A 26,531-nucleotide genomic window follows, 5' to 3' on the forward strand; every position below is an offset into this window, starting at 1 on the left:
TGAAATCGACTTACGTGACTGTTAGATGAGTGGTAACATAGACGTAGTTCGACGTACCATACAACATTTCCAGTTGTGAACCCTTGTCTTGGTAGAAATCAGAAAACGCAAACATAAATTTTTTGAGGACTAGGTATCATAACCATCAACAAATAGTTAATTCATTCGGAACAGCAAATCAACGTATCAATTACCTTTTGATGAATCATCTAATTTTCTTTCTTACATAAAATTTCAGGGTTTTTTTCTTCGTTAGACAGGCAATTGAATTGAAAATATTTTTGAGAATGTTCCCCATTATTACAGAATCTCCGGTTTGCGCATTTTTTTGCCATTTATAAAAGAGCTACACTAATGAGGATGGATTCTGTACAAATGGGCACCCTATACATGCTCATCATATATTTTTCAAATATTTTGTTTGAAAAAGTTCCAAGCTGCTGTTATATCTCATGAAAAAATAACAAACATTTATTCAGGAATAAAATCATCTATATGAAATGCTAATAATATAGATGTACTACTGTTAAAGTCAAACACGTAGAAAAAAACTCAAAATTAAAGCCGAAGTTGATTTTAGCACAATCGTCAGGTGGTTTGAACGTAACAAATTCACTTCAAATATAGACATAACCAAATACTTGTTTGTCATTTACTTCCTACACTAATAACGTTCCAAATATGAAGAAATAAACAAAGTAGCTTAAATACAGTAGGCCACTACAGTCAAATACTTGGGAGTAATTCTGGATTGACATATGTAACGGGATCTACATATGTCACATTCTACCAGAAAATCACGCGGATTTCTATCACGTTTCAAATTATTGAAAGAAATTCTCGAAAAGCCTCAGTAAAAAACAATGTATTTATGGATTAGTTAGGCTAGGTTAGGTCCAAAGTGAGTAGGTCTATTCGACCCTCCACCAAAACCCGCAACGGTTTATTGTGACTCACATATATTCACTTTCCACCAAATAAACCCAGCTTATTAACGAAGCCGATTAGTTTGTATGGTGAGGGGTCTTTCAGGTCAGATGGAAAGAGTACGGCTCTGCTGAATTTTAAAAACCTTATTCGGTCCCCGGCGGGGCAGGCACAAAGTATGTGCCTTCCCCGTCGACAGGGGCGACACACACTGTCTTCGGACAGTCCGAGTCTCTGCATATGATGATTCAAATGAAACTGACCTGTAAAAAGGTCTCTTAAATCGTAGTTCATCCCTACTGTAGTCCAACAACTGTATGGTATCAAGCTTCGGAGGGTGAATAAACGCCTTGAGAAGAGCCAATCCTGGAAGATTCTGCCAGAAGTTCATGAATCTTCTTGCCATCCAGGTGTTCAATCTTTGTTTGGCAAAGTCTGAAGCGATTCCAATGACAGGTTCTGGTCCGATGAAGCTGCTTGCAGCACCCTCCTTTGCAAGAGAGTCAGCAGCATCATCAGCCTTCCAGGTCAGTATGGCCAAGAATCCAGACCAGAGACAATCTGTTGAGTCTCCATATCGAGGAGAATCGTTTTTGGAAATTTGCTACCAATCGAGACGTTGCTCGGTAGGAGTCTAGAGAATATTTTCATTGACTTGTGTATGAGGTTGGATTCTTCCAATTTCTCCGCTCACGATTCAATAGCGTAAATTTTTGCTTGAAATACAGTCGCATAGGTTCCTAGGCAGGTTTATATCTCTGTCCTGGGTCTGCGACTGAAGAACCTGCACCAGAACCGGAAGGTGTTTTTGATCCTTCTGTGAACCAACAACTATTTGATTTTAATATTTTCTTCTTCCCTATGGATTAGAACAATCACAACTTATAGTTATGGAATTATAGCATGAGGTGCCATTCATTTTCAACATTGGCTGCTCGAATTTTTCCGCACAATGTTATTCGTCTATTTTCTTTTTTCATCCCTCTATTCAACTATCTATGCACGAGTTGATTCAATATTATACCTGACTTGTATGTTTACATCACCAAGAATGAATTGAACTTATTTTGTATATTCAGTTCTACATTCAATAGGTTGGCTATACTGTACACAAGAAACTCTTCTGAAGTTTTTTTCGTGGTGCTCTGTTTATTTTTCTCTCAGTAGGTAATTTATTAGTATATATTGACTAAAAGAAACTTCATTATTATCATTATTATTATTTTTATATTGATAAATATCACATTCATTCATGAAAACTTACCGAAAATCTTCACTGCCAAATGTGAAACATTTGTGTGATTTTGGTGATCAAAAACATGACAAGTGTAAAATCCCTCATCAGCAGATGTTGCTCCAAAAATGTTCAGAATGGAATACTGATAATTTTTATCGTATTCATCTCCGGAAATATTATGGATTCGTCGTTTCTGAAAAAGCAAACTAATTGAAATCAAGTGAAACATGTTAAATATATATAATTATTGATATATCAATAAATTTCGTTTTGATTTGCTCGTAATATATTGTCAGAAAAAATTCAGTTATATCTGACTTACCAAAGCTAGATATCTAGTTAAGTTGAGTAATATTTTCATGATAATAATATTATTATTTCTCAAACTTACATCACTGTGTTTATTCGGTATGTCCCACGTGAATTCTACAGATAATTCTGAGTGAATTTCACAAGTTAATTTGATTGTCTCTCCCGAAACAGTATGACCTGAATTGGCATCAATGATTTCCGGTTGGTCTATGTAAGTGGAAAAGGCTATTGAAAATAATAAAACTAGATAAAAAAGGTTTCTCGAAAACTGTATGAGTGAAATTTTTCAGTTTGCGTCTAGTAAAATTCTTTCCAACAGAAGTAGAGTTTTTGTTTGAAAATGAATAAAGAGCCGATTACCGTGAGAGTTCAGATATTCAGATATTGAGAAAGATCAACTTACGTTTCTGACCATATTCAGAATCAAACAGTCTATCAATATAAATATTGAAAAAAGACAAATATTTTTCATTCAAATATCAATAAAAATCAAATGTTCCGCTTCATAACTGTGAAGTGAAATCTAATGCATCAGGAAATGAATTAGGTTCTAGTTGTCCAGAATTATGATCATTTGATCGTGAAACATAATATTCAAACACTCGTCGATGTCTGTATATTGAAAATTGAATTTTCTGTGAAACAAAAATCATTGCATGATTACTTATTTTTTCGCAATAATGAAAGCAAGTTTACATCACATAATAGATTAATTGCTCTATATTGAAAATGGGTTGAAAGGGTAATCAAACTGATGGCCTATATAAAAAAGACATCTGAAATTATCCGATAAAAAATGTTAAAACCGCTCGGAAAAAATAAACTACAGTCTCAGGATGACCAAAGAGCACTAGTGAACAAACTTGATTGATAACTTTACTTTGACTGACTGTTACTGATCATTATACTGTTGTAGGGCCCATTTGAGATGCACAAATTTTCATAGACAGAGAATTGAATTGATTGGAGTAGTGATTACATTTCAAAACACTCATATATAACAGCTATTGGCATGAATGAGTCTACTGATAACATTTTTCCCTCTCTAAAACAGGACTGCTATCTCTCGACGCGTTTCGCGTAAGATTCGTCAGGAGATAACATCTGAAGATACTGACTTTATTAGCGAAACGCGTCAAAAGACAGCAATTTTGTTTTAGTGAGGAAAAAGGGTTTTCAGTAGAGTCATTGTTACTATTTCAGGAATACATATCAACACATATGCAGTAATATGAATAATAACAGAAATATGACAAAATATTTCCACAAAAGCTCAATTCAAAATGAACAATACCGATTCGCTCCCATTCAAATGGTAATAAAAACGATGAGGAGCAAAAGTTTGGACTCTATTTATCAACAGATTTGGCTCCTTGCTTTGTGAAAAGAACCAAACCTAACCTAACCTGCAAGAGCGAAGGAAGAAAAAAATCGACATTCAATACCTGCCATAACTGTGATATTGAATTACCAATATGTATCACACAAGAAATACGAATCAGACAGAAAAGTAATGAATATTACTGGTTTAGTCCCAAAACCTAACCCCAAGACGCAGTTTTATCTTTCTCTTGAAGATGATCATCAAAATGACATGAGTGCTGTGATTAGTTTGAAAATAACTATCACTGTGATATCAATAATCATACTAATGTATATTCTCTTCTAGGAAAAGCCCTACAAACAAGATAATCACAAAATATTTTCCCATCAATACATTGGATGAAGTGAAATTTTACCGCAACTAATAAATAAGAGTATTTGCGATTATCTGGAAGAAGATGGAAAGACATACTAGAATGAGAAAACCATGTAGAAGCACTGTAATCCTAAATGACTGCGGAAATTTGTTCGATCATAATCATATTGTATTCGAAATCAATGATCTAGGACGGAACAACTTGGAGAAGAAGCAATGTTGCTGCCGTCACTGTCTTTCCATCAATCAAATGTTTCTGATTTGAATATCCATTCTATTTCCAAATTAAAGTGAAAGAAATGATGAAATAGAAACAATGTTTAATTTAAAGGAGTTATATTTGGTAAAGAAAGTTTTTGCCTTTCTACTACTCCATTTTGATACAGAAAAATGTGGGAATCTTCCAAAGAAGAAAATTCCCACATTTCTCTGTATAAAGATGCTGTAGTAGAAATCCAAAAACTTTCTTTCCCAGAAGTAATATTCTTTTGTATGTCTAGATTTTTCTGATGTAGTTGCTTCAGATCGAGTTGGAAGTAAGTTTTGATATAGAGATCGTAAGAACTAAAACGACTTGAATGGCAAGTGATGATGACGTTATTGTATTGAATCAACCTGAAAAATATCGCAAGAACGAAGTCGTCAAAGAGTGAGTGGGCTGACTTTTTATTAAAAATCCAAACGAACGTTTGAATACCTAGTACAAAAATATTCGAATAAAATAATAAATTGAATTATTCTTTAAATTTGAAATGACGTTATCATATGAATTAGTTCTAGGAAAAAAAATCCAATCTCTCACGGTAACCGAAATATGTGTTTAAGAATTCATCATACGTTCAACAATGAAATTGTAGTAATTTTGGCTATGTTGTCCATTCCTCGTGAAATCACAAATCAGTAGCTCACGTTTCACTACCGTTGTAGCATTGGTGAGGAATCCATAAAACGGGTTGTAGCGCATAGAGTTTGTATCCTATAACATACAAATTTATTTATTTATCTACGGAATGTCCATTACAGCATAATACAAGTTAATATAAAATTTGCGGTCCACACACTCATACATACAAAATATTCATTCAATGCACATGATATCATTCATTCAAATAGCATCATAAGGCCAAGTGTATGTCTTTTATATTCTTTAGTTCTCGTCTGAAAGTAGAATAGGGTATGCCAAAGTAGTTCAAATCTACTTTATTTGCATTCCCTACCATTGTTGATAAAGGGCTGTAGAAGCCATGGTACCGGCAATGATGTTTAAAATGAAAGGTGTCATTTGACCTAGTACCAGAGGTATTAATTTTAAAATCAGTGTGAGACAAGAGATCTGGTGAATGAACTTCACCAGCTAGCAACTTGAACAAAAAGCATAAGCCAATTTCAATTCTTCTGTTCACCAGAGTAGTTATATCAAAAGATGAACATAGGGCTGGATAATCATAGTCATAATTGTCTACATGGATTCCTAATTTGTATGCAGAAAATCTTGAAAATTTGCACAGTAGAGAACTTCACCATATCTTGTTGCAATAGCAGTTGCAGATTCTGTAGAAGTTCACCATGGATGTTTAATTTTTTTATATATTTGACATTAATGTTGGTGTGACATTTGAAGGTTTGACACCAACATCAATGTCAAATTTTTCCACAGTGTTTCGTCAGGAAAACATAAAATGTAACAAATATTACTCAAATAATTTTAATGAAAATTTTTTGCCAAAAAAATTATCCTATCAAATTTGTCTATTTCTAGTCATGTGTGTCGAAATAACCAATGAAACCATCATTACACTGATAACTACCCATGGATAGTTTTCACGGGTAGTTATCACTTATGTCATGACATTGCTAAGCAACCAACACAATAAAGTTGTTTGACATTTCAGTAATTCAATTTATTTCGAAAATGCCACTTCCTCGCTTTGGTGTTCAAAATGATATTGATCAGGAACATCATAACCAAATAATCAATAGTATGCGTGGAAACACCTATGCAGTAACCCAGGCAAATACAGCAAGATCAACGGAATATCATTATACGAATTGTTCTTTTAATAATTGTGTGTTCAATAAATAATTTTGTTCGAATTGCAAAAAATTTTCTCACCGAATATCCCTCGAACATTGATAAATAACTCATAATTTTATCACAACTTCCTCAAGCACGTTATTTTAGGTAACATCCCTCCGCCTTCGGCGTCGGGATGTTACCAAATAACGTGCTTTCGAAAACTGTGATAAAATTATTCCGTTAGTTATCAATGTCCTTGGGATATTATAGCTGATAACATACTCAGAAGATTTTCCACACTAACTATCCAACGTGAAGCCTTTTTTTCTGATTTGAGACAAATAGGAAGTTCTAATGAAACATCAGAGGAGGATATGTTCAATAATGCCCAAATATAATGAATAACCAAGAGTACACGAATCTCCAAAAACAGTAATATCACAATTGATAATATATTTTTTGACTCGTGTATGCATCTTCGAAATTAAATATAACATCGAATAGTCATTTGAAGTTATTTCTGTCGCTCGTGCTGAATATGGAAATAGAAAGTACTGAATTGTTATTGCCTCGTCTCGACATATTGATATATTGTCGTTATCATTACCCTTTTCAAATTAATCTTGTGATCAAAGTCAGACTGTTTTTTCCATTCGTCTACGAATCTATCGTAAAGCTTCAGTATTCAATTCATGTAGCTGCAACATACGTAAATCTATCATGCAGAGGATCTGATAATTGAAAATTTAGAAGTATGTCGAAGGAAGAAATAAAGCAGAGCTAATGACTTAGAATAAAATATGCAATATTTTTGTCTATGAGTTCATATACTCTATTATTTTCAGTTTAGTTGTATTATCTGTCGCGATTCCATAACTACATGTAGGTACTGTAAGGAAATAATACTACTCACCATATCATCATCCACTCCTGAAATTGTTACGTTAACGGTAGGAGATGTAGGTCTACAAGGTATGATGACTGTATCATACATTCGAACGTACACATGTTGTACAAAATTCTTTTTAGAAATCAGCGATAGATGGTGTTCATCTGAAAATCAAAGGGCTGTTGTGTAAACTATTATCCAAGAAATTTTTAGTCGTCATCAAATGTAACGAGTTGTGTATATTGAATTATTCCACTTGAATTTTATTGGTGAGCTCTCATGAATATTGAAAATATTTGAGATATCTAGTACTTAAATACTATCTTCATTGTTATCGATGACAAGTGACAAGTAAACCTTCGTGAGGTGCATTTTTCGCAATACTTAGCATGAGTGACAGCCTCAAACCCAGCCTACTGAGATACCGAAATAAATTATTTGAAAAAGTTGCTAAGAAATCGATTGTGCCCCTATCATACCGAATTTCAACCAAAATTTGAAAATTTAATTTTTTCTTGTGATTTTCATATTTGAGTCCGATTTTCAATTGATGACTTCGAATACGAAGCTACAGAAATGATGAAATAGTCGAAATCAGTGAAATAAACATATTCATGATGAATATTAGGTTTTTCTATTTCATCAGTCTAATATAATTGTCTAATATAATATAAATTGATATGAAATTCCTGAAAAAGTATTAAAAAGATTAACCGAAAATAACAATTTCATTTGAACAAAAAACTGAAATTACACAGAAATAACATAAAACCAAACAACAACCAAAAAATAAAAATTGAAATATCAATAAAAGCTGAAAATTAATAATTATTATTAACAAAAAATGAAAAATTAAAAAATTTCAAACCAAGTTATGTCACGACGTTTCGATTGTTAGTATCCACAATGGTCTTCAGGTGATAAGTGGACTTATTCCTCCGAGATCCTACTATTTATAGGCCATTCGAGTGCTTTCAACTATCCCCTCTTCTCTCTCTCCGCTTCATTGGTTTTTAGTGGGAGATGACCGTTTGATGGGAGTTGGTCGTTTTTCGTTTGATTAGAGGTTTCCATATGTTACGTATCTCTACGCTTTACTAAATGCGTTGTTGGACAACATATACGCGGCTTCTTCGAATTTTCTCCTAAACCAGTGTTCCTCTTTGTGGATGATTTCAACTTTAGCCCACTTGATATTATGTTGATGATCCCAAATATGCTCTGCTATTTCGGATTTGCAATGCGAACTTTCAATGGCCTCTCAGTTTCACCGATGTATGATTCTCCGCATTCGCAGGGTATCCGGTAAATACTCGCAGTCCGAGTTTGGTGGCCTGGTTTTCGTGAAACTGCTACGGATAGTGTTCCCAGATCTGAAGCAGGTCCTGATGTTATACTTGGACCCAATCCTTCGTATCCTTTCCGATAATCCTCTCATGTAGGGAAGTACAAGTACTGGTTGTGGATGATTTAGTGTCGGTCCTCTTCACCAATATGTCTGAGAAAGGCAATTCGTTGTGGACTTTCTTTTCCATTGTGAAAGTAGTGGAAGGACTTACGTTGTTGATGTGCTGCAGGAAAATGTCTAGTTCTGCATTCCTACGGTTCCATATTATTAAGGTGTCGTCTATGTATCTTAACCAGAGTCGGGGCTTCTTGTGGGCTTCTTCAATGGCCAGAGTTTCAAATCACTCCATATATATATATATATATATATATATATATATATATATATATATATATATATATATATATATATATATATATATATATATATATATTAGCTATTACCGGTGAAAATGGCGACCCATTGCTGAGCACAAGAAACACACACAGCGAGGAGAAACCAGCAAATCCGGAATAGCAGAGCATGTTTGGGCTCATCAACATAATATCAAGTGGCCTCAAGTTGAAATCATCCACAAAGAGGAACACTGGTTTGGGAGAAAATTCAAAGAAGCCGCGTATATGTTGTCCAACAACGAATTTAGTCAACCTAGCGTAGAGATACGTAACATATGGAAAACTCTAATCAAACGAAAAACGACCAACTCCCGACAAAAGGTAATCTCCCGCTAAAAACCAATGGAGCGGAAAGAGAGAAGAGGGGATAGGTGACAGCACTCGAATGGCCTATAAATAGTCGGATCTTGGAGGAATAAGTCCAGTTATCACCCGAAGATGATTGTGGATACTAACAATCGAAACGTCGTGACAAAACTTTGAAATCTTATGATTTTCATTTTTATTTGCCATTTTTTTTAATAATATATAATGTTTTAATAATAATAAAGTGGATGGCATATCCTACTCAAACATGATAAATGAACGTGGCAGATTAAGAGAAAACCACAGTCATCGGTGAACAATCAAGATGAATAATTCTCTGAAGAAGCCAGCCACTCGTGCTGGCGAAACGTTAGGATACAGTTCCAAACCACGAAGGCCTTCAAACCCGAATGAAGATTGTAACACTGAAAATCTTGGCCGCGAAAGCCTCAACCAAGTTATTAGGTTTTTCATCCTTATTTCTACAATAAAACGGATTTATTATTTCCGTAGCTTTTTATTCAGAAGTATTATTTAAAAATCGATTTGAATATGAAATCAAAATTTTGCATTGAAATTTGGTATGTAGGGTCAAAATTGATTTCTAAGCAACTTTTTCAAATGTGTGTGAGATCCTGTCTTGAAAGGGTGATGGAAGGAAAGAGAATAGAAACATATCTTAATGATTGTATCGATTCTTGAAGTCCTCTGATGCGTAGTTTTTTGTGAAGAATGAAGTCAATAATGTCTACCTTGTAACTATTATTGACAGCAACGCATTTGATGAAGGTCAGTTCTCTTTGAAAATTCATTACCGAATACTGTTACTTTATGCTGATTCGGGAAAAATTGCAAAAGTACGTTTATCAATAATTTAAGTAATATTAAAATCCAGAAAACGCCTGATGAGGCTATTGTGTAGCGAAATAGGTGTTCTGACTTTTCAAACTATTTAATGAGAATCCTACAGTGAAGTGTTACTTGAATTTATTTACTATCCGTAGCTTGTCATCCACATATCATATCTGTTTATCGTAAAGCTCTAATTTTTCACTGGATACCCCCTTTCAGCCTATTCTCAAGTATTTTATAGAATTAATCGATACTCTATGGAAATCCCTTATAACGTACTCAAAAAACACAGTTCAATGTGAAATTTCCAAAACCGCGATTTTGTAAAATTCCAAGTGGAAACATCACTTGAGAGTGTGGTTTTTGAATAACTTATTCTCAATTCATTATCATTGTTTCGGTTCTAAACCATGTGTATTACTACTGATGAAAATGCCACTTTTCTCAAACATGCAAATTATGTTATATTGACGTTCTTTAACAGTAAAAATTTCTATTTAAATACCTCACTTTTTGTTTCCTTTTATTTCTCCTGATACTTCTCTCATATTTTGGTCTCATATGACTAATCATCAGTAGATTTTATTTCCCAAACAGTGGAATAATAGTATGTAAAACCAACACACAAGATCTACCACAAAAATACTAGACATGGAAATACAGCACTCCTCTCGTGCGAATTATCATTATTCCATCAGTCATTCTGCTATTTTGGACACAGAGAGTTCCAACACATTGAATATCATAAAAATCGATCCAGCATTCATTGAGTTACAAATGGTATTACTAACTTTCAATAAATTAAAATCACCTTCGTTGATGTTTTTAATATCACAATAGTTATTCTGCTATTCTGCGGACACAAATCCAGCAAATCAAAAATCTTTAGAATACGTCCAGCCGATTTGGAGTTATGGATGAATCAACTACGATTTTTCACCTTCAGTAGTTTTTGTCAGGAATCCAGAAAAATACATTGAAAGGTCTTGTGGATCAGAATTCAGACAATATTCAATGGTTAAAAAAAAGGAAGGTTGAAAGTTGGACACTACAGTCGATGAATGTTAGTTCCTGGTTGAAGCAGCAGGGAAATAGATTCAAAAACGCTGAAGAAAAAAGAATTTCGAGAAATGATGTGATACTGAAGATCCAAAATAAAAAAAAGGAGAAATCCAGCATATAGGTTGATATAAAGTGCTAATCTGACTGGATAAATGATTTGAACTAGAATAATGAATGCTTAAAAAGCTACTGTGTATTCGTTATAATATTCGTATTCGTTTTCGTATTTGTTATAATATTTGGTATCGTAAATGAGAGATCATAGTTGGAGGATCACAGTTTACTCGATTCTAACAGAAAAAGATGTACTTGGATGGATATACGAAAAAATCTCCTACAAACGCATATATGGACTGACGTGTAGTTGAAATTTCTCAAAGTACTGGAAAAAACGCTATATCTGTAGTGAGAACCAAAAGCAATTCAGTACACTATGAATAAAAACCTAGACTCATATAAATATCATTCGAAACAAAAGGGACTGAATGAATGTACTCAAATATGAACAATCGATGTTGTCTCATCAAGAGTATAAGATGTCCATGAAATATGCGATACAGTTCAATTGATAACGTACCCAGTCATAATATATTGTGACATCTATTAGACATTTGCATCTCACTAACCTTCAACATAAAGATACATCTCTGCTTTATCGTTTTCATTCTCTTCGTAATGGCAGCAATAAAATCCGACGAACTTATAAGTCATGTTTGTGATGTAAAGTCGTATTCCAAATTTGAAATTTGTACTTGTTGGGGTTTCTTCCTCTGTTTTGAAAGTAGTCCATTGTTTGTACTCCTCGTCCTACAAAAAAAAATACGCATAATAAAAGTAAACTGAAGACTATCATTTGTTCAAAATTTCTCGAGAATTTATGTAACTATATTGTATCTGATGGCAATCAATAATACTACAGTAATTGATTGAATGCGATATAGAACTCTTCTGATTTTTCCGTTTGGAAATCAGTAATTATTATTCAATTGAAAAATATCGTCGTCTGGACTGCAAAACCTCGTATCTGCGTTTTAAATAATTTTACAGGAGAGCAATAAATTTGATTTTTTTTCGAACTGAAATTCAAATACCTACAGATTTTGCTTTAAAAGAAACAAAATACACTTACTTTGGCTTTTATAATTAGTTTTATTGAAACGCAAATATCAAAACAATTTTTTTCCAAAATAACAAAACTTACGAGGTTTTGAACCTCGTACGTGTTCTGGCACAAGCAAACTAAATGGTTATTATTAAGAAAAAAAAGGGGATTCCGTGAACCTGTAAACAAAAAACAAATTTCTTTGGATAAATATAGGTAAACATAATCGTAAATGTAAATTAATAACACTATTAGTGTGGAAGATCGTCATAAAATTTCCAAAACTGCTTATCTAGCACCATTTTTAAAAATTATAAGTGATTGTACTTTTCGGTCTTAATTTTTGGTGAGTTTTATAAAGCTGAGTAACTGTATAATTTCCACTCCTTGTTCTTTTGGGAAACTCTGTCCAGATATCATTATAATTGATTTTGTATTTTATTTCACCGGCAGGAAGGTACATTAGACCATGAAGTTCCGAAACTTTAGGATCTCCGGCTTTGTAACCAGGTCTTATAGTTGAATAATAATCAATTTTAGAAAAATCTTCAAAATCATCATATTGCATATATTTTACGTTGTATGGATTTTTATGACGAGCTTCGCGACAAAAATTTATATAATCGGTAGGCAAATAAATGTCTCTGTTTTTTAGTTTTCTGTCCAACGTGCTGTGAACCGAATCCACTTCCATCTGACTATGCCCTCTTTCAAAAAACTTTTGATATATTATTATTTGGTTTTCAACTGAAAATTTAAGAAGAGCATTCGATAATATACAGTTCTTGTTTTGGTAGCCACATCCGTCTTGAGGTCTGGCCTCAAGACCTCCATGGCTCTCATCCCATGAATAACACGTCACTTCTCCATCAAATAAGTTGTAAATGGTATAATTATGCACACAGAGTTTTGTTTTGTAGTATATTGCACTTGCTTTAAGTACAGGGTCTAGCTTAACAGCTTGTACGTCAACTGTTAATACTAATAACTTTCTATCACTTTCTTGACAAGCCTTTTTGTCTTCTTCCTTGGAAGAACGTGCCATATCCTTTCTTTGCAAATGAGAACTATAGATGTCATCAGCTATATTGCCAACTTTATGTCCAATGCAAACGTCGCATTGATCTTTCCTTGGACGGTATAACTTAATGTTTTTTTCCTTGAGAGAGTCAAATAATATTTTTTCCGAAAAAGACTGTTGTCCTTGCTTTTCACAATACTTCACATATTCTCGGTTTAGGTCCATTTTGCTTTGAAACACAGGCTCTAAGTATAATTTTGTGGTTGAGGCGCGGCAATAATGCGATGGCATTTTTGGCAAAACATCTAAAAAATTCTCTAGGACCTTCTTTTTTTCTTTAGTAGAATGTCTAGTTCGTGCGTCATTTGAGTTTTCTTCCACAGCTACATGCATTCCAAATGCCTTCCTACTATACTCTCTCACAGTCCATTCTTTTATTTCCAATGTGGAAAGAAACATTTTCTTGCACACTCTTAGTTTCTCAGTTCCCCTTTTCAGACTGTAAATTAATGTTTCATTTCTTCTTGAATCTGCTTTCTTTCTCTTTGCTGGGACTGTATCTACAAGAGAGCTAATATAAGTCCTTTTCATATCCTACGTTAAATATTCCCAGGACTTTTCAAACATTTCTTCCCTTTCTCTTTCTGTGAATATCCCACATTTCAGTACCTTTGATTTTTGACACTTTTGTGAAGTACAAGTTTGTCCAATACTTCGTGGAGCAACTGCATTTATTAGTTTATATTTACCATCTGTGTCCTTCTTAAGTCCTTTGTATGACTTTCCACGCATTCGCAAATATTTGTTTTTTGCTCTTTCTTCTCTGGTAACCAGTTTCCCTTTTTTATTTAAGGGTTCCTTCGTTTCTTCTTGAGTTCTATCTTCATTTTCTAATTCATCGTCTTCTATATCACTATCCGAGTTATTTTTGTTATATTTTCGTTTATTTGTGTTATTTTCGTTATCCTGCTTTTGGGATCCCGCTGTGTTATCCTGCAGTTCTTCTTGGATGGTGTTGTTTTCATCTTCTAGTTGAATACAGTCAGGATCATTTTTTTGGTCACTCTCGTCGTTGTCACTGTTTTGGTCGCTGTCGTTGTTGTCACTCTCTACATCCTGAAGGGGAATATTTTCGGGGTGACATGTATTTCCATTATCTTCATTGTTATCTAGGTTTTCAATTCCGTCTTCGTTGTTTGCATTCTTGTCTTGATGCTGTTTAATGTCTTTGTCGAATTCAACTACTGTTGAATTGTTTAACACCACAACCTCTTCTATTATTACATTGTTATCAATGTAAAAGTTAGGAATGTCCATATCTGGGAAAATTTCGTTAATGGGTAAAGACGTTTCGCAAGCAAAGGTATTTTCAGGCATCTGGCACTCTTGACCATGAATTTGTTCTAATGCTTCAAGCACCATAACTTTTCCCCTTGGTAAGGACATCTTCTGAAAATAATAGTTTATTATAAACCTCTAGACTGAAGTGTAACTTTTTATCCCGAAAGTTTGTATCCTGATTGAATGGAGGAATACAATTCCTCAAGCGATAAAAAGACATTTCAGTCCAGAGGTTTTAAACGACCAAGATAACTGCGACCGGCAAAAGAATTTTAAGGACGTCAGAAGGGTGTTTTTTTTCAAATACACACTTGCCAAATGTTTCACCCTTAAAATATTTAAATCTAAATAAGTTTAAAACATTTGACAATATGTATATTCAAAAATTGAATACCCTTCTTATTCCTTTGCCGGTCGCAGTTATCTAGGTCGTAAAATATTATTTTTCGCTGTATTATATTTTCAAAAAAAAATCAGGAAAATTAAGGCATTATAGGTACCTATTGCGTCCTTCGCAACGGAGTTCAAACGAGTTCATTGATTTTAACACAAAACACCGACAAACACCTGTCACTATAAGTTACCATGTGGAACTGCGTCAAATACGAGGTTATGTTCGCTATATTCAAATACGCGGTTAAGAATCGAGTATATTTGGCGTTATAGGAATATCGAAGCGCTTCGAGATTTTGCACACATACGCGTTTCACCCTTGGAATCCCAATTCATTAAAAATATTAATTTAGGAAAAAAATGCAGATACGAGGTTTTGCAGTCCGAACGACGATATCGAATGTTTAAATACCTCGATGATTTCATATTGATTCAACATTATTCATGTTGCTTCATTTCATTTTATTGACTTGAAAAATAAGGCTATAGTCAACGGGATATTGTCTTTTTCAGTGTATTCCTAGGATAATCGAGGTGAAAATTTTTCAATGAAAAAAATAATGAAAAAAATACTGCATCATGTTTCAAAAAGTATAGAGAATGTGACTGTGATGTGAACAATAGTGAGCTCTAAAAATCTCTCTCAACTTCTTCTCTTGGTACTACTGCTGTTGGCCATGGCAAACTATTTGCGAAAAATCTTCATACTCTCCGGAAATATATTGTTTGAGCTTTTTTATGTCAATGATTTTCAAGAAACTGATTAGTACTGGTGATAAGTTAGCCGAAAAGTTTTCTATGGTAGGAATACTTGCACAGATACTTTTCATTTTTGACAGGACAAAACGTTCGTTTCATATATCGTTATCAAGGAAGGAGTGGCACAGAGCTTCTGTGAGTTTATCAGGATGAAAAATATTTCGAAATAAACCAATACATGAAGGGAAACGTTGTCTCCTTCATTAACTTTTTTCGCGATATCTTTCTCATAATGGCTTTGCCTTGAAGCTTTCTCCAACGAGATAAATGTCTCCGAACTGGATATAATGACGTCAGGACGGACAATTCCGCTTCCTGCTACAATGTTTGTTTGTTTGTTGGGGGTTAAAATGGACACACAATTGCAAACGATGCTTCTTAAAAGCTCGGAACACTGTTCCGAACTAGAAAACTGTACACACCTCAGCAACTTTTGATGATTTATAAAGCTCAGATCAGACCTTCTTTGGAATATCGTTTTCACGTATAGATCTCCGCCCTTAAGAATACCGTGAAACTGTTGAATTTCATCTAGAAAAGAGCCATCCGCCTGATTGAAGACTCGAACATCACTTGCAACATTGATAGTCTGGAACATCGAAGAAAGCTTGGAGATTTACCTCTCTTTAATAGATACTTTCACGGAAGCAGTTCAAGTGACTTGGCACATTTGATTCCACCAAGAGCGGTACATATAAGTAATACGCGACAGATTGGTGCTGCTCATCGTTTTGAAGTTCAACTCAGTACACCTCGAACTTCACTGCTTGAGAACTTTTTCATTTAGATTACTACGTGTATGTGAGATAAACTTCCTGATAACGTTTTTTTAAATGAATTTGACATGCAGCGATTCAAATCCAACTTGAACCGCTACTTTCGCACAGGCACCGCTATTGGAGAGCCTTAAGGATTTTCTGGTAGTGCTTGTTTTCAGTCCTTAAAAAACCTCCGACCAAGCTGTGAAGTATAATATCGACAAATCGACATATATGACAGCTTTGACGAGATATTCGTATTTTTCCGTAGTGGGGCATAGTAAATCTAAGTGTCAATGATAAATAATCAATCAATAAACGATCAATTGTTTTTGATCCTATATTTCCCAGTAGTGAAGTTTCTGTCGCAATCTTTGAAGGAGTGTTCTCGTTTTAGAAAATGAAATATTTTGGAACTTGACTTACAGACCAGACCAAAAGGAATTTAATCCTAGCACTACTCTTATTTTGGCCAGGACAACCATCGCAAAATGAATGCAACTCTATTGTTCACTTGGGAATGTTGCACTGAATATTGTTATTTAAATATGATGAAAGTTAAGTGTTCTTCTACAGAACTTTTTGGACTGGAGGAACTGGGGGTGGAAGGTTATGCATTTAATCAAATTTAAATCTCATAATCGTGCTACCTTTCTCTTCAGTAGTACCTTTTATATTTCTGTGAAATTTCAATGCTCGACGTTCATATACCAGGAGCTCAGCAGTAACAAATCGTCTTTTGTTATTGGGGAATTTTTCAGCTTCACTCCCAATTCCTCACATTTGGAAAACATGTGTGTGTTCCAAAAACCTTGTGATTTTCTTGATGACGAAAAAAATTGTTTTGAATCAGGTCTTGAAAAACTGATAACTTTCATTTTCTGCGGAATGTTCTGAGAAGAAGTTTATATAATTTGGTGACATTAAACTCAGATTATGAACATCTTTCCATGATGTTGTTCGAATGTTAAATTTGTTTTACTGCAATAGATTATATAAATCGCTTTATTGAAGCACATGTTTCTACTGATACAACGTTACTTCTAGATATTACACGCCTGTCATGAGGACTTTCATTGATAATTTCGAACAGTCGCAATTTCTTAATAATTTTATCGATTACGCCATGTGAACTCAAAAATTCTTTCTTGCGTACCTCCCGTCTGGTTTCATCAATGTCGATGTGGAATTTGTAGGTATAAGTTTCGAGCTCAGTTTTTTCAGCACTGGTTTGAGTCTAATGTTTGTTTTTCGAATGTATTTTCACATGTATACATTCAGTAATCCCTGCAAGAAGGTGTATTCATCTTCATCAAATGAAATAAACTTGTGATGCACTATTTGGAACCTTTAGTGTAGTAATGAATATTACTGGAGTTTTTTCTCAACACCAAACGTTATTTTGACACCTCGATACGTGTTTCTATCACCAAAAGGAATATCAAACTGAAAGATCAAACTAAAACAGTTATATTATTGGAAGTAATATTAATGAAAGAAACATCATGTCGATAGTAATATTTTTGTCGGTATCTGAACGATCGACGTTTTGGAGCACATCTGAAGAATCAAATATATGGGTTAGATATTGAAATCATATGTGGAAAAATAAATATTTGAAGTCGTAATCAGAAATCGTTATTGATGAAATACACTTCTTGGTGTTATAGTCATAACGAAACATTCATCTTGATTCGTTAACAAACTGATACCTCGTGATCAAATTAGTGTGGAAATATTCCCGTTGTGAGAACATTGCGTTGTGAGAACATTGCGTTTTTGTATAGTGACAATGTCATAAAGTTCATCTTCAACGTCTTTATTTCAATCAATTCATATGTTTCACAGACAGCTATTTTAGCTGGTATTGGTTTGCTCATGTGATTTTCATGAGTAAATCCTATGTATCTCCTGCTATTTATTCACATTGTGATTATAGATTTCACTTTATTCAAATCTTGGAACGAAGTTACTGACTGAGAGTGATGTCAAATATTCTAGATGAGTATAGCATAAATAAAATAACTTCTGTCGGATTTCTACTAAGTTTATTATTTGTTACGACTGGAATAAGCATACTCCCGCCAACGAATAAAAAACTTGGTAGAAATTCGACAAAAGTAATTTTCTTCATTCTATATTCAATATGAATTTTTCCAAAATAAATTGGTCATCAATAAAACAAGTCATTCTAGATGAGCCCGAAATTTTTTATACTCGAATTTGAATAGCTCTTTATAATATCAATAAGATAAAAAAATCACCTGACAATAATTATTATTCATAAATTTCTTTCATTCAATAACCGGAGAACTTTCTGTTTTCCTTGAGCAGGTTTGTTAAGTTTTTTTAGATCATGGTCTTCAGTTTCCTTGGAGTAATATATTTTCTGAAATCTCATCTCAAAATTCAGACAGAACTTTAACTTACATCAACTTGTGGTGTTTTCCATACCAGAGGTTTTTGGCCTTGGCAAAAAGCAGAGTAGTTTGTGTTTGCATCTACGATGTCTTCCGTTCCATTTAGAAGAATTTGCGGTTTGAGTAAACTTGATACTGAAATGATAAAAATAATTGATTATTTTCAAATAATGTTTCATAATATTGTAATGTTAATGTTGGCATAAGTGAAAGCTTTCAATGAATTGATGGATCTTACCACGTAGTAGGAGATCATTATGAAAAATGAGAAATGAAACTTTCAATGTTTTTTGTTAACACTTGTATTTGTTACTAATGTGCCGGCAGTTTCATTCTACATGGACATTTCTGAACTGAAATAATTATCAATACACCTAATGTACCACAATGTTGAATAAGTATATAAGGGGTTCATAATTATTTCAGTTTATTGTATTCCTTTGAGAATATACTTGTAAGACGAAACTGCAGTAACATTAGTTACAAATACAAGTGATATTGAAACATAGGAAGTTTCAACTCCTGATTTTTCAAGCGAAAGATTTGATATAGACATAGTTAGAGAATATTCTAATACCTTTCTAATTCAAACTGCAACAAATATTCTAATTACAAAAGTAAATTTAAAATCTTCGGTTGATTGATGAGGTCTTTTCAAAAATATTTGCTGAATGTATGAATCAATGTCAACGTTCCGAAGTCTAATGAATCGACATTTCATAACCTTGAAAATGAATGAAGGATTAAGAGTCCCTGCTCATGTAATGTGAAAGTAAAGTAAACTGAAAAATTCACTTCAAAAAGTTGAGACGTAATAAAACCATTCGACATCTATATGTTAATAAATTTTGTCGATCATGATGATATGATTCAGACAATGCCGTGTTCTTCTTTGGTTATGATTTCCAAACGTTTTGATTGCAACTACGGCAGTCATCTTCAGTGGCGTGGTGGAAATACTCTTCTTGACAAGTCAACTGAAACTGAAGCTCCCATTTCCGCCATGTCATTTATAGTGCTGATTTTTCTCGAACTTTCTGAAATGGCGGGTTGGCGAGTACTTCCCGCGCGATTTGGTTCACTTGGCTTCGTTTTGGCGCCTTTCAAATCTGTATTTCAAAAACATCTCTGATAGATATATTCTCTCTTCCTTTCTGTTGAAAATCCTGTTTAAAAATACCAAGAGGCTAGCAACTTCGAACCATTATTCAAAAAGAATGCATTTAGAAGCCATAGGAATACACATACACCAAGAGAACTTCAACAGAAAGAAAAAGATAACATATCTACCAAGGATCTGGCACACATCTTTGGAAAGGGCCTAAACGAAGTTAAGACAACCAAATCGCGCGGGAAGTACCTACTCGCGAACTCATCATTACACAAAGTTCGCGAAAAATCGGCACTATAAATGACACGGCAGAAAAGGAAGCTTCAGTTTCAATTGACATGTAGTTCGACCATGCCACTGAAGATAACTGCCCCAGTTGCAGTCGAAATGTTTGGAAATCATAACTAAAGAAGACCACGGCAAAACCCGGAAACCATCCATAACAATAGTTTAATGGGTTGAAATGACTTGAAATGGACCTGACTGTTAAACAGCTTTCATTTTTATCAACCAATTAGTTACCGTCTATGAACAGTTATCGTTTCAAAAAGTACTTTCTTTTCGTTTTAAGAACCTGAATTTTTTAACTTTTACGAAGAATTTGGGTTTTAGGAATGAAAGAGACTGTCTTCTAAAATAAAATTTTTCATAGAGAAAAGTAACTGTTGAAAATTTTGGTATTTATGGTCCGGAGTCTCTGTTATTCATTCATGAACTCAAAAGATCACCGTTCCACTTCTTCTTTGATAGAAAAAATTAGTATTGCTATTCAACGTGGTAATGCTGCTTTGGCCCTTGAAACTGTTCCTCCTTCACATAATTACCCTCATTTCAATATGGAACTAAAATATTTTCGAAACAAGCCGAGATATGTGTATATTCATCAGTCTCCTACCAAGGTTAATTCGCAAGTGGTTGACCCACCTTCTTTTTTTTCAGTGCGGTTAATGGACTTAGGTCATTCTTGCCCCCCAAATATAAGCTGCAGTGCTCGTGGTTCTGGTTACTTTTCAGTGAAAAAGCTTCATGAAGCAAGAGTCGAATCGATCCCATTACGAAAACCTTCATCACTTGGAAGGATCGGTTGTAGCTTGAGAAATGGTTCTGATACATATTCTGTGAAACATGTTCTTCTTTACGAATCAGTAGAGTTGTCCTGAAAATCTTGGGAAAAAAATTGGGTTCGATAATTCAGAAAACATTTGCTACATGAATAGCATTTTACAATTGTTGTTCATGATGAAGAATTTCAAGAACGAGGTTTTGACGGAGAACGAGAATGTTTCCTACTTATTCACCAAACTCAAACAATTGTTCATGCAGTTGCAGTTTCGAAAGAAAGTATCATCTTTCCCACCAACCGATTTCCTGGAGTCTTTGAAGTCCACTATATACTCGTTAGGACAACAAGAGGATTGCTCCGAATTCTTGGGGTTTTTGTTGAATACTCTTCAGGAACAAACAAATAGCGGAATCAATACTCCTGGCCGCTCTGGATTGAATGATTCCGTACAGTCTATCTCGTCTCGTCTTTTGTGGAAAAATCCCCACTCGACTGCTTTGCAGTAAATGTTCAAGAGGTAGCAAAAACGTATGTGATTTTCTGGAAAGTCAGAGCTCCGCATCGTTATGGTTTCGAGTGAAATTTATAATGTAATTTTGAAATTTCTCTTTTGTTTTTATTTTAATTTCAAAATGGGGGAGAATCTTGGACTTAAAATGTATGTTTTTATCATTCCCTCTGTATATAGATTTTTCATTTATTTCATGTGATGTCTGATAATATTTTTAGTTAAATCAAGTTTGTTAGTAAAAAGAAGATGTTGATTAGAGTTGTCAAATAAATAGAATTTAAATACGTCAGTGAGACTTTATTTGATAATAAAATTATATCCATCCCATATTTAAAAATGATGATTATCCAGATTGGTGCTGGAGATGCAATAAGACAAGCGCCTTAGTCTGAAACTTAAGGATGATAGGGATGAAAGCGAAATTTTATCCCTTCCATATTGTGTATGAATGTGAATGATATCTGATTCGATTCGATAACGAATGTTTGGAGAACAAACTGAATAAAAAAGATTTTTTTCTATAATTCAATGTATCTATGAAAGAAGTTGTTTCATGAATACTTCATTCGTGTAATTCAATGTTTATGGAGAAGTAGTTAATTCACATCCCTGTTGGTTGTTTATTTTAAAATCAAATACTTTGTTCCTTTCTTCATAATTTTTTCGTATTTCTTCCAGGAAGATGGAATCTCATTTCTCATCTCATTTCTCATTTCTGAATAGGCAGAATCGAACATTGTTACGGTTTTATGTAATATTTCTAAATAAAATACCAATACACGTTAAATTTTTCAGTATATGCACTCCACTATTACACAAAATATATACCAATAATTGAAATGCATCCAATAATAATAATAAGTACAATTACTCTGTATAATACTTTCATAGCAATCACCCTTCAGTTGATCATTTCTTGTCAAATTCCATGTTCTTCAGGGTGATCAGATAAGCTCGACCCTGGAGCAAAATTCCTAATCTTCAAGGGAAAAAAAGGTTCATTATTTTATCTAATCGAGAGAAGTTTGGTTTATAATTTCCTGAGCAAGTATTTCAGCTCCACACATTTGTGGATTCTAGGAATCAAAATGGAAAACACGAGTAAATATTATTGTTTTCTGAAGGTATGACATACCTACTGTTTCGAAGATATTCGTGAAATACTTCGATTTTCACAATCTAGTCTAGTAAGGCCATCCATCATCCACGGTAAAGATCCTTTTTTCGAGTATAAATAAAAGAACATGCTAATTTGACCGATTTCTCCTTCGAGGTCTTTTAATTTTCCCTCTCAATCTTTCTGATTCTGCCTCCGGCAGCCTACAACAGAAATCATCCAGTGATGTCAACATTGTTGGAAGGGTGACATTTATACCACTCCAGGAGCAGGCTACCTTTTGAAATTAGCACTACTGTTTGGAATTAGCGCTACTGTTTACGAAGAACCTACATCGTATTGCTGGTAGCTCGACTTGGCTATTCCTACACTCCGTGACAAATGAGACCTTTCCTCATATATTCGTACCAGACATTGAACCCAGGAACCGAACTGAATCTGTCCCAACAAGGGTACAACTTGGATACTGAAGAGGAAACTGTGATTGATTCATAAGTTTGCGACCAACTGAGGTTACTTACCTTATCACTGTAACCCAAAAGTATACTTCTGGACCACAAGCTTGTAGTGACTACCTTCACATTCGTTTACATCGTCGAAGGGAATATATTATACAATTTTTAGTTGAAAATTCTTTTACCCAACATCCCTCTCCGATGAGCTGTGGCATTCAAATTCTAGTTTAAAGAATGTAACACCCTTTTTCACTAAGATCAAGATTGTTACAACAATTTTACTCTTGAGTAATAACCAAATTTATCTCAACTGCAGAAAACCATTTGCACAGGAACGTAAAAGCATTTCTTTCCCTCAATGCATACCAAACTAATGATTTGTTTGAAGGTGGTTGGCAAGTCGTCGTGGTGTATTTCATCAGTTCGGACTTCCATTGTCTAATATAATATAAATTGATTTGAAAACGTAGAGATACATAACATATGGAAACCTCTAATCAAGCGAAAAACGACCAACTCCCGCCAAAAGGTCATCTCCCGCCAAAACCAATGAAGCGGGAAGAGGGAAAAGGGGATAGGTGAAAGCACTCGAATGACCTATAAATAGTCAGGTCTCGGAGGAATAAGTCTACTCATCACCCGAAGACGATTGTGAATACTAACAATCGAAACGTTGTGACATAACTTGGTTTGAAATCTTTTAATTTTTATTTTATCATTTTTTGTTTGGTTGTTGTTGTATGTTAATTCTTCGTAATTTCAGTTTTTAGTTTAATAAAATTGTTATTTTCGGTTAATCTTTTGAATTTTTTTCAGGGTTATCAAATCAATGTATATTATATTAGACAATGGAAGTCCGAACTGATGAAACAAACTAATGATTTGTTTGTGCTACAAATTACGGAACATGAAAGTCCCTCTCTCTTTTATCTCTTTCTCTCTCTGTGTACCCTCTTCAAGAGCAAGAAGATTTCGTCCAATTTATTTTCAGCTATGACTATTTTTTTTAACTTCGTTATTTGTAGAATATAAATTTATATATGATTTGAGCTGATTGAAGAGAGCATTTTGTTTCACACATCACTTCGATGTTAGAAAGAAAGATGAATAACCTGACTGATTCATTATCTCTTCTGAAAATTTTGCGGTAGCGGTTCTTATGGTATAAATGATGTATTATTTCAGAAAAATCAAACGTTTTCATTCCTAATGATGACTGACATCAATATTCTGCCAACACGCATCTGGAAAGTGACAGATTTTTATTCTTAACAATGAATTAACCCAAAGCAATCAGAATGACCTAGAATTATTGAAAAAATTTCATACTGAACCGCATTACGAGTTTGGAAAATATTGTAATAGAATTGAATGAATGAAATAGAATTCACATATTCAATTTAATAAACCAGCGGTTTTGTAAACTTCGTATAGTGAAAATTTAAATAAATCCTATTAGTATTAGGCTATTTCTATTCAATTTTGGAAGAAACGTTTGGAAACAAACTGACATCATCAAATTTCATTAATATATCGTTCCGATTCGAAACTTATTTGAATAATTTCTCAAGGAAGTGTTGTATTTTTTTTAATCTGTATAGACAACTGCAAAAGGTAAGTATTGGGATGAATGAAATTTCGACATGGTAAACCAATGAATTTTAGTGGGACTAAACATTTCAATATTTTTGGATGACCGTACCAGTGTGGTGGTTTACTGTAGTATATATTTTGATTCAGATAAATGTAAATCATGAATGACTTGTTTTTCTCCGCAAATGAAAATCAAACAATATTTGTGTATCTGACGTTGAATGATGTTTTTGTTTTAATCGACACAAGAAAATAATTGCATTTCAACATCACTATTTCATATTTTTATTGCTGACTTTTCTACAGAATATAAAAGTTTATGTAATTTTACTTTATCAGAAGCTTATACATTATACGTTACACAAGTTTGATTACTGCAATCGACAGTTTTCCAACTTCATGTTATTGATCGTGTGCAAGATTATAGTTAGGGCTTTACGCGTATGAATGAATCTCACAAAGTACATGGAAGACCAAAAACTGCCTAAGCCATACGTATATCCTAGTGTAACAATTGAGTTGAGTAACTTCTAAACAAAAACAAACACATTCATGAGATATCATGAAATATCAAAAAGAGTAGGCGCTACTTCCCGTGATAAATATTTCATTTAGAAAATGAATTAAATGAATAATACCAACTACTAAAGAGATCTGAAAGCACACAAACGATAACCCTGAATTTTAGACTATTTGAATGAAAAAATTGTCAACATAAGTGAATATCAGGTGATTGTTGAATTCTAACAAGACAACATCCACAATAGCTGAATGTGATAAGAATGATAGTGAATAATAATACAGATCAAAATCTGTTTAAAAAAATCTGTTTAAAATCTGTTTTTCCGTTAACCAGCTGTCGCACCCCTACGAACGACAACCCTCAGAAGTCGAAACTTGTGCGAGCTAAGGATTAACGAGGTCTTACCTTTTAACGTGTGATTCCTAACACGGAAAATGTGTCTGAAGACTGTGTCGAGAAGCGATACATACTTATACACAAGTATAAGATAAAGAATATTTCGAAGTAAAATCTCGAAATGAATTTCACTAGTTCGGATTTCCATTGTCTAATATATAAAATGATTTGAAATCCCTGAAACAACTAAAAAAAGAAGAATCAAAAAAGATAGATAGCTGAAAATAACAATTATATTAAGCAAAAAAACTGAAATGAAATAATAGTGAAATAAAATACAAGTAAAAATAGGACAATTGGAAAAAAAATAAAAAAAGCCAAATTAGTTCACCCCTAGCGAGGTGGCGACCGTAATAAAATTGAGATTAACCCTCACAAAACAGAACTCGTCAACTTCACGAAGAAATTTTCCCACGCAACTTCTGGAAGTTGCGAGTATAGGGTAATTGCGTCGATGAGCAGAGGAGCGCGCGATATCTGGGAGTTATCCTGTATAGGCGCCTGAATTTCCAGGAACATTTGAGTGTGGCAATTCAACGACAGGGTGCGGCAGTTACACGCACATACCCGCTCATTGCACAAAACTCGAAGCTTAATCTAAAGCAAATGAACTTCAAATGTTCAAGCCAGTCTCTATATACCTACACAGTAGGTTTAATGGACTGACGCCTATCAGAAAACAACTACTCCCCTGGCTAATACCACGAAAGGCGTTGGATTATATCCGACAGGCGTCAGTGCAGGAATCTTCACAGAAAATGTCCTGCATATGCAATTGGCAATACAACTGAAAGAGTCGACCTTCAATTATGGAACAGGCACACTTGCAGACCGGTTTCGGGCTTATTAGCCACTCATCAGTCCAAGATAGTGACCATCATCGATCTAAAGTCAATGATATTCCACAATTGAAAATCGGAACAC

The 26,531-nt window shown here is 34.0% G+C and overlaps 1 protein-coding gene across 1 annotated transcript in view; it reads right to left on the bottom strand.

Moving 5' to 3' along the window:
• The window catches only part of LOC111517850 (vascular endothelial growth factor receptor 1), a 132,744-nt gene that overhangs the window by 81,869 nt on the left and 24,344 nt on the right, over window positions 1-26,531 (bottom strand). The window contains exons 2-7 of the mRNA XM_074185294.1: window positions 18,849-18,973; window positions 11,671-11,851; window positions 7,106-7,245; window positions 5,013-5,151; window positions 2,556-2,701; window positions 2,192-2,357 (exon numbers count right to left, since the gene is read on the bottom strand). Of these exons, the coding sequence (XP_074041395.1) occupies window positions 2,192-2,357; window positions 2,556-2,701; window positions 5,013-5,151; window positions 7,106-7,245; window positions 11,671-11,851; window positions 18,849-18,973 (897 nt within the window). The remainder of the gene's footprint in view (window positions 1-2,191; window positions 2,358-2,555; window positions 2,702-5,012; window positions 5,152-7,105; window positions 7,246-11,670; window positions 11,852-18,848; window positions 18,974-26,531) is intronic.

This window comes from Leptinotarsa decemlineata, unplaced genomic scaffold, assembly GCF_025532065.1.
Source record: "Leptinotarsa decemlineata unplaced genomic scaffold, Ldec_3_MD MMD2_tig00026369_RagTag_RagTag, whole genome shotgun sequence".
Classification (NCBI taxonomy): domain Eukaryota; kingdom Metazoa; phylum Arthropoda; class Insecta; order Coleoptera; family Chrysomelidae; genus Leptinotarsa; species Leptinotarsa decemlineata.